At 31.8% G+C, this 9,534-nt stretch overlaps 1 protein-coding gene and 1 long non-coding RNA gene across 4 annotated transcripts in view; one reads left to right on the forward strand and one right to left on the reverse strand.

Annotated features, from left to right (window-relative positions):
• Window positions 1–1,958: 1,958 nt before the first annotated feature.
• Window positions 1,959–4,786, forward strand: LOC111707752 (uncharacterized). The gene is made up of 4 exons (XR_002766520.1): window positions 1,959–2,047; window positions 2,955–3,037; window positions 4,106–4,148; window positions 4,737–4,786. It is a non-coding gene; the product is annotated as an uncharacterized LOC111707752 (long non-coding RNA).
• Window positions 4,787–7,916: 3,130 nt separating this feature from the next.
• Window positions 7,917–9,534, reverse strand: part of LOC111707751 (GRIP1-associated protein 1-like) — an 11,501-nt gene continuing 9,883 nt past the window's right edge. Inside the window, exons 10-12 of one of the 3 annotated variants that reach the window (XR_002766519.1) lie at window positions 8,709–8,789; window positions 8,373–8,521; window positions 7,917–8,048 (exon numbers count right to left, since the gene is read on the reverse strand). Coding sequence is in view for 1 of the 3 variants with exons in the window: in XM_023480895.1 (XP_023336663.1) it covers window positions 8,480–8,521; window positions 8,709–8,789 (123 nt within the window). In the remaining 2 variants the exon portion in view is untranslated. Of the gene's footprint in view, window positions 8,067–8,302; window positions 8,522–8,708; window positions 8,790–9,534 lie in introns of those variants that run through there. The other 2 variants (XR_002766518.1, XM_023480895.1) reach the window with 2 other exon arrangements.

Here is a 9,534-nt window from a genome sequence, read left to right on the forward strand (position 1 = left end):
TTTTCTGGATAGACAAAAAAAACAGACAACAGGTATATCTAATAAAAAATCAAAAAGCAGTTTGAACCAACTGCAGGTCTAAGCTGGCCAGGTCAAAGTTTGAACCAACTGCAGGTCTGAGCTGGCCAGGTCAAAGTTTGAACCAACTGCAGGTCTGAGCTGGCCAGGTCAAAGTTCAACTGCAGGTCTGAGCTGGCCAGGTCAAAGTTTGAACCAACTGCAGGTCTGAGCTGGCCAGGTCAAAGTTTGAACCAACTGCAGGTCTAAGCTGGCCAGGTCAAAGTTTGAACCAACTGCAGGTCTGAGCTGGCCAGGTGAAAGTTGTGTGCCAATTGTTAAAATTTTCTTATCCCTAGTTTAAAGCGGATTCTTGAAGACAATGAATCAGGATCTTCTAGTTCTGCTAATCTCTCATCAATCCCAAAAACAGAGGTAAATAGCTCACGGTTTATTAAGTTGCTAATGTCTTGATGTAGATTTTGATCTTTATGTTGAGTGTTGAGTCTGATGTCGTTGTAATTTTTGATCTTCGAAAATTTACAGTGATCTTGTTCTAAATTGTAATCTTGATGCTCATTCTGATTTTTCTTGAAATCCTGATTTTGATGTTGATTCTTACCTAGATGTTGAGTCTCATCTTGATCTTTAGGTTTTTTCTTTCCTCGTTTATAATGATCTTGTTGTAAACTGTGACATTAATGCTAATTCTGATCCTGATGTTGATAATGATCTAAATAATGATTCTGATCTTCATGCTGATCTCGATGTGATTTTAATTTTGATGTTCATTGTGTCATTTAAGCTGATTATCTTAATGTTGTTTCAAATCTTAACGTAGACTCTGATCATGATGATGATGATCGTAATGGTTAATTTGATCATTACATTGAAGGGTTTTGTTCAGAATAAAACGAATGATGGATCGTTCAGAGAAATGAAAAGTTGTCGTTTTAAAAACGAACAAAAAACGAAAACGAACGAAATGAGCGGTAATTTTGAGCACGACTGAAAAAAACAAACAAAATTGATCGTCTATGAACGATTAACAAACACATTCAAAAAAATTAAAATGCCCATCACTAATTTTGGCTTTAATATTGATCTTAAATCTATATTATTCTCAGGTTGAAGTATTTGAGTTCCGTGAGGTAGAAATCAGCCCGGCCAAACCAGCGCGTCATGCTGAAGCTCAAACAAACCTTTTTCCTTCTAACAACCAGCCTCCTCTTCCTCCTCCCCTTCCACCCTCATCACGTCCCACCACCCTGCCCAACCCTTTACCGAACCTACTCAAATGTGAAAAGCAAAATTTAGAAAAAGAGCTGGTAAGAAATGATTAACACTTTTTTTATTAATTCATTATCTTTGGCTTGTGAGTTGGTTTGTTTGGACCTGAAAAACTTTAAATATCTACATCTAGGTTTAACGTTTTATTTTTACAACTTTGGAAATCCACAAATATAAACCGTGCGTAATGTGAATGAAGAGATATATAATTTTTTCAATTTAACATTTTTTTGAAATTGCAATCCTGAATCCAGGGTAGCATTGCAATTGGGATTTCAAGAGTGAAATAATTTAGTCCAAAAGTTGAAAATCAAGTATAAAAGTAAGCTGCTTTATAGTGATATGATTATTCACAGATTTTTTCTCCTTCCAATAAACATAGGGTATTAGGAAGTGTTATTTCTTGTGTAATGATCTACCGAGCTGATTAAAAGTTAAAAGTATTTATGTCTTGACTTATCAGATATTGAATAAGCATGTGTACCAGATGAAAATCCCCAAAAGAGTATAACAAATCAGGATTCTGGAACCAAAGAAAACCTACTTATCTTCCTCTCCTCACATATACTCTCATTATATATGTGATATACTCATCCTCTTGCAAATAAAAACGTAATTTTAAAGTTGTGAACCCAACGTTCTTGCTGTTTAGGATGAGGATGATGTTGAAGATGAACTTGAATTTCCATCTGAACAGAGTTCTGTATGTGATTGTCCTGCACATCTTCATGACAGAGAGTCTCCGCTCCTCATTGCCCAGGTTAACAATCAATCAATCAATCAATCAATCAATCAATCAATCAATCAATCAATCAATCAACAACTTATTTATTAAGTCGCTCAGAGCTGGGAACTTTTGGGATGTATACTCATAATCCCAATCGCTTGATCTCGATATCCACAGTGGGCGCTTTAGAAATTTACAGAAAATCTGCTTGAGCTCTTAATTTTAGATATCCCTACCTTCTCCGTGTTCTCATTGGTTGATAATAAAATTCCTTGGCTTCTGATTGGCTGTTCATTTTCGGGATATCGAATAAACATTAAACTAATCTGTAGATTAACAAAAGATCGAAATGAAGCATTGATCTAAATATCTTCAATATAAGAGTTCCCAGCTCATGTTTCTCTGAAGACAAACTGGCATCAACAGTAAAATTAATCAGCAAACAGCAAATAAAATTCGAGAACACTGCATAGTAAGTGTTGTTGTAAATAATTAACACTTAACAGTGTAACCTTAAATTTGGTCTGACCAATTGAAAAAAAAATCCTCTGTTTCAATCTTTTCCATATAATTGCATGATTTACATATAATTGGACATGTTTTGTCACTCTTGCATGGACCACTCCGGCTTGACGTAAGTAATCATACAAATACGCAAAATAGAAACCGACCCACATGGTACGCAAATATGAGCGTAATACAACGTAAAATGAGTAATGACTACCAGGGTCTCAAACATCAACAAGGTAAATAAGGAACCTATTAAATCAGAGTTCATATCTACACCACGTTAACTGTAATCACAGAAATAACTTAATTTGATTATAACATAAGTGTTTTAAATCAAGCCCTATAATTGTCTAACGTAGTTCAAGAAATGTTTAAAAAACTGTAAAATGTATAATAATGGAATCGATCCCTAAATGTTGTTTTGTTGTAGGTTCGGGATGCTGTACGGGTTTCTAGAACAATTAAGCATTCACTTACCGACACGTGTAGATATGACTTCTGATTGGTTTAAGGGTAAGTACACATGTAGATATGACTTCTGATTGGCTAATGGGTAAGTGCACGTGTAGATATGACTTCTGATTGGGTTAAGAGTAAGTACGCATGTAGATATGACTTCTGATTGGTTAATGGGTAAGTACACGAGTACATATGACTTCTGATTGGTTAATGGGTAAGTAGTAAGTACAAGTGTAGATATGACTTCTGATTGTTTAATGGGTAAGTGCACGTGTAGATATGACTTCTGATTGGTAATGGGTAAGTTAACTTTAGATATGACTTCTGATTGGTAATGGGTAAGTACACATATGTAGATATGACTTCTGATTGGGTTATGGGTAAGTACACATGTAGATATGAATTCTGATTGGGTTATGGGTAAGTACACATGTAGATATGAATTCTGATTGGCTAATGGGTAAGTACACGTGTAGATATGACTTCTGATTGGTTAATGGGTAAGTACACATGTAGATATGAATTCTGATTGGCTAATGGGTAAGTACGCATGTAGATATAACTTCTGATTGGTTAATGAGATAGTAAACATGTAGATATACAGAGCGTCCCATATCATATTAGATTATCTCCAATCTTTAACGACAAAATAAACCCTTAATACTCGAAAAACTTATCATTTTCCGCAAGAAAATTCTTATATAAGCCTTATGTTATATTTCAAAATGATTAATTCTAATTAAATTTTCTGATTAGTCCCGAAAATCGTAATTTAGACCCGTTCTCGGTCTAATATGATGTGGGACACCCTGTAACTGCTGATTGGTAATGGGTAAGTACACATGTAGATATGACTTCTGATTGGTTATTGGGTAAGTACACGTGTAGATACGATTTCTGATTGGTTTAAGGGTAAGTACACATGTAGATACGACTTCTAAGTCCAGTTATTACTTCTGTTCGTAAGATGATCAATTTAACTTGAGTAAAAAGTTAGTTGAGTTAATAAATTTTTAACTCTAGATTATATGGATGTGGATACTTACACTTGAAAATGACTCATATAGGTGACATATTGCATATTGATCAATAAAATTTTACAATGAATTTGATTCTATTCAGGCTGGCTTTTCTACTGCATTTGATCAAGATCCCCCCGAGACAGGTAAATAAAGTAACTTTATACCTCGGGGAAAAAAAAAGTAAAAACTCCAAGAAAATAAAATGATCTTTTTAACTTCAAGGAAATTATGTAAGTTCACTGGAAATAAAGATAAGTTTGAGGGTAGCATATTAACAACTGCTTTCTTTTAAAGTTTTGAAATTGATTTGATATAAGAGCTTTTGTTTTTGGTAGCCTTAGTGATCAAGGTCTTATCTATCAAATTTAAAAGTTTTCACAATGGATTTCAATATCGTGTTTTGTTCAGTGGTCGGCGTTTGTATCAATACAATGAAGACGACGAAGTTTTAATTTCTAATTTATGCATCTATTCAAATTTTAAGTTTGCAAAGAAAAGTACTTAATTGACAGCTTCTCTTTGTTTCCATGTTTATGTGTATCCATGCTGTTTGAAAGATTAATGCTTAATATAAATAAAAATCTAAAATCGAAAGTCGTCTTTATAGTATTGATATACACCACGAAGTCTCTAGATTTGTGCTATTTTACATTTAAAAGTTTTGACTTCAGCAGCAATTTTCCCATGAATCGTTCATTATCAAACAATTAAAAAGTTATTTTATTTTTCAGGGACTTCTATTGGCAACTATTCGTACGGATGTTTGGTGAAAAAATGGTCTCTCTGAACAGAAATGTTGATATGAACAAAAAACCAAATTCTAACTCTTGCTTAAACCAGTAGAGCGCAAAGTATTGAAGTTTACTGTAGAAATATAGATGTTCCAGTTCCTTCATTAGTTCGTACAAGTTTCTTCCAAATTAGTTCATAACTTGAATTCAAAATTTAAAAAGAATTCAAAAAAAAATGTATTTTAAGTATTCCTGTAGCTTAACCCTCAACATTAAATGGGTCAGTAAATTTGTGACATTTTCAGAAATATTGTAAATTGTGACTTTGTTAGTGTCTAAAAATAAGAAAAAAAACCTATTTTGAAAATCAATTAACCGTAAGTAGTATGCTACCAGTGAAAACTTACCAAAACCAATACTTTTCATGGAAAAATTACAATTTTTTATCATTTTAGTTACATTTTTATCAATTTAGTTACATTTTCATTAATTTAGTTACATTTTTATCAATTTAGTTACATTTTTATCTGTGTGAATTATTAAGATAATCAACCACTCTTTAATCTTAGATTTTCCAACTGTTAAATAAATTTATAAAATTTTAGCAAAAAATAGCAGTATGATCCACAAAAAAATCTATTTTCCTTAAAAATCCTGATTAAATTTGAACTTAAATTCAATTCCAAGTTATAAATTTCAGTGTTTTCCGCTTAAAATGTGTGTTTTATTATATTGTCGTTAAATAAAGTATTTTTTAAAAACGTTGTTTTGTCCGATTTTCTCAAATACATTTTCCCAAGGATGACTTCCCAACCAGCATCTTCCAAAAGGTTAGATAAAGCCTTCTGAGGCGCCGCAGGGGGGGCGAGCACTGCGGCTAGGATGGGCTAGGAAATAGATCGCTGGGGCTAGGACCGACTAGGGGCCGAGCGCTGCAGTCTGGACAGCCTAGGGATATAGCCGATTGGTAAGTTTTCACTTAGAAAAATCCCCTTGGAAAATTAAAGTTTTGAAAAAAATCCCCTGGGAAAGTACCGTTGATCTTATTTATTTGATTGATTCTGAAATGTGCGAAAAATTACAAATTATTGCAAAATTATTTATTGCACACGTTAGAAAAATAATACTACATAGCGCTAAAATCATAAAAGAGTTTATCACAATTTTGCAAGTGAGCTTTAATAAAATAAGATTATGGAACAATAGTCCCATTTTACTCTCCCTCCCCTATCTTTCCCCTTGTTTTAAAAATCATAATTCAATAACAGTTATTAAAAACCTATTAAATGAGAGGACAAATTTGATTAGTTTTCAAAATAGTTAAAAAAATCAGGAAAACTTCTAATGGGACATTGTGATTGCAATGATCAACTAAATTAAGAAGTAAATAAATATACGCATAATACAAGAGTGGTAAAAACAATGAGATAATACATTTTAATAAATAGCTGGTTAAACTTTTCATAGATTTAGCATATTGTAAAATATATACTGCACTTTAAGTAAGTACAGTGTAAATGGTACATAAGCACAATGCATTGCGAACTGATCACATTAACTAATGAATAGTGTACACTGTAAAGTTTAAAAATTGTACATACAGATCACAGTGAATGTAAAGAACAGTTTACAGTACACCAAGTACAAGATTCATTGTGCAAATTGTAGAGTACACTGAATTTTTATTAAACATGCTGTACATTGTACACTACGATAAGTACATGATATACAATGTACATTACAGGTGAGCTAGTACATAATATTGTGCTCATTACAATTTTTTTTCTGATAAGGCAGTTTTTAATGGCACAGACATTAAATTACACAATGAAAACAAGAAGATTTGTTTTTAATGGAAAACCTACAGGGTTGCACACAATATTTAATGATGATCTAAACCTGTTCAAATATAATGATTTGAATGTTGAATATGTACTGCAAGGCTTTCTAAAAGAAGAAACAAGTTTACAGTTGCAGGGATGAATGTAGAGAAATGGACTGAGTAAATTCTCTACAGTCGTCACTGTACTTTGAGGGTAACCAACCCACGGCCCGCTTATATGTATGCTTCTATCTACCGATCTTTACTATTCTGGGCTAGTGTACATGTAACTTTGTCTGTGGGCTACGCAGCTGTTATATCTCAGTGGACCCTAGATATTTTTAGGAAATTTCTAAAACCTCTGCATAGCAAATTTTAGGTTTTACTATTACAAATTTTTATTCTGGCTATTGTTCATTCTATAAAAATAATTTGTACTTTTAAAAAAGTTTGAAGTGAAGTTCAGAGTCCAAATTAGAGAAGAACTTTGGTAGATAGTGGGTCCTGGCGTAAGCAGAAATGAGATATTGTAGCTAAAATCTTGTGATCATAGCATTTTCCTCAAAAAGTTGGTAGCATCAAAGGCTCCTTGTTTTCAGAATTCCAAAATGTGGTCTGCCGTTTTTGTATCTTAAAAATTGACCAAGATATTGAGAAATTTGTTAAAAATTCAAAATATTAAATATCAGCAAGGTTGTTTAAATCTTTAGTATCTCCAACAATTTTTATAATACAAAGAAGGAGGATAAATCTTATCAAGTTTTAATGACTTGCAATGTTTTTCTATACCTCTTTGACATCTTTTAACTTTACGAAAACCAAAGACAAATTGTAAATTCCAGGGTCCAATGTCTAACGTACTGCATAACACCCCAGCGCAAAAATTACATCAAACCTTGACTATGATATATCCAATGAACCAACCCTGTATGTTTTATTATCATAGCGCAAGGCACAGAGCTCAACACGAAGAGTCAAGTGTAATATTAAAGGGACTGTAGATGTAATTTACAGAGTTGCAGACAGTGCTTAGGATCCATTTACTTTTAAAACGGATCCGTATCCTGGATCCGCCCTGGAAAAAAATGGATTCGGATCCGGGTCTAGATCCTGAACATTTCTTTAAAAATTAAAAATTTTCAAACATGTCTTTTTTGTTGAACCTTAGTGGAGACCATTCAGAGATTTGGAACTTTTTGAAATTAATTATTAGTTAACAATTTTGATATGTGTTTTGAGAGCAAAAATCTTAGTTTTAGTTGATATTCCGCCCCTTGGATACGGATACTTTTATAACCTTTGTCTACGCAATTATAATGGAGATATTTTAGTTTCTCAATAAAAAATGTTCCTCTTGCCTTAAATGTGTAATCTGAAGCACTGACATGTTATTAAAATCTGATAGAATTTTAGAATTCTAAAATTAAACAATTTATCTTAAAATTTGTAATCTGTAACGTGGGTATAAATGTTTTGATTATAAATTAGTTCTTGAAAATCTAATCTAACTAAATTATGTTTACATGAAAGATCGTTTTTTCTTATTTGACAATTGTTCATACGACTATCTAAATTCTAAGTTGAACCCCTATATTCAGAATTTTGATTCTTGATCTAAACTTTAGGCGAAATAAAAATTTACTTTGAAAAAAATAGTAAAAGTAAAAACTTTACGTCAAAGCTTCCACTATTCTAAGGATAAATATAATTAATATTTTAAAACAAATGAAATGTAAAAATCTTATTTTGTTATAGGAGGATTAACTTCCTTGATATATTCCACTATTCTAAGGATGTATATAATAAAGTGAAACCTAGATTTAAAAAACATCATAAAACAAATAAAATCGAAAAATACTATTTTGATAATGATATAGGAATCATGATGATATTGGAGGATTAAATTCCTTGAGATATTCCACTAATCTCCACTAGGAGCTAACTTAGATAGCCTCACAACTTCCTAGAAATAAAATTAATAAAATTTAAAAAAAAAATATTAAAAATAATCAAAAAAAATTTAAAAAACAAACAAAAAAACATAAATTAAATCAATTATGACAATGCTTAAAAAATCAATTATAAAAATCAAAAAAATGTACAATAAAAGTAATAATAACAAACTAGTTAGTATTAGTTAGTATTAGTACCTGCGACAAAGTGTCTAAGTTTAGCTGGAGCATCATATTTTTAGTCAGTGTCTCCTCCAGCATTCCTTGCATTCTCACAACCTAAGATACAAAGGTAACAGAGTAATTAACACAAGAGTACCTCAGTGCAAGTGTAAAATCCATAAAAAGAAGGTTGTACATCATACAATATTACAAGTGAAGTCTAGATAAAGAAGGTTACAGAGTACTTCAAACAATAGTACAAGTGTACAATCTATATAAAGAAGGTAAAAGAGTACATCATACAATATTACAAGTGTAGTCTAAATAAAGAAGGTTACAGAGTACTTCATACCATAGTATAAATGTACAGCCTAAATAAAGAAGGTTAAAGAGTACTTCATACCATAGTATAAATGTACAGCCTAAATAAAGAAGGTTAAAGAGTACTTCATACCATAGTATAAATGTACAGTAAATAAAGGAGGTTAAAGATTACTTCATACCATAGTATAAATGTACAGCCTAATTAGAGAAGGTTAAAGGGTACTTCATACCATAGTATAAATGTACAGCCTAAATAAAGAAGATTAAAGAGTACTTCATACCATAGTATAAATGTTCAGTAAATAAAGGAGGTTAAAGAGTACTTCATACCATAGTATAAATGAACAGCCTAAATAAAGGAGGTTAAAGAGTATAAATGTACAGCCTAAATAAAGAAGGTTAAAGAGTACTTCATACCATAGTATAAATGAACAGCCTAAATAAAGGAGGTTAAAGAGTATAAATGTACAGCCTAAATAAAGAAGGTTAAAGAGTACTTCATACCATAGTATAAATAAACAGCCTAAATAAAGGAGGT

Source organism: Eurytemora carolleeae, unplaced genomic scaffold (genome assembly GCF_000591075.1).
Source record: "Eurytemora carolleeae unplaced genomic scaffold, Eaff_2.0 scaffold583, whole genome shotgun sequence".
Classification (NCBI taxonomy): Eukaryota; Metazoa; Arthropoda; class Copepoda; order Calanoida; family Temoridae; genus Eurytemora; species Eurytemora carolleeae.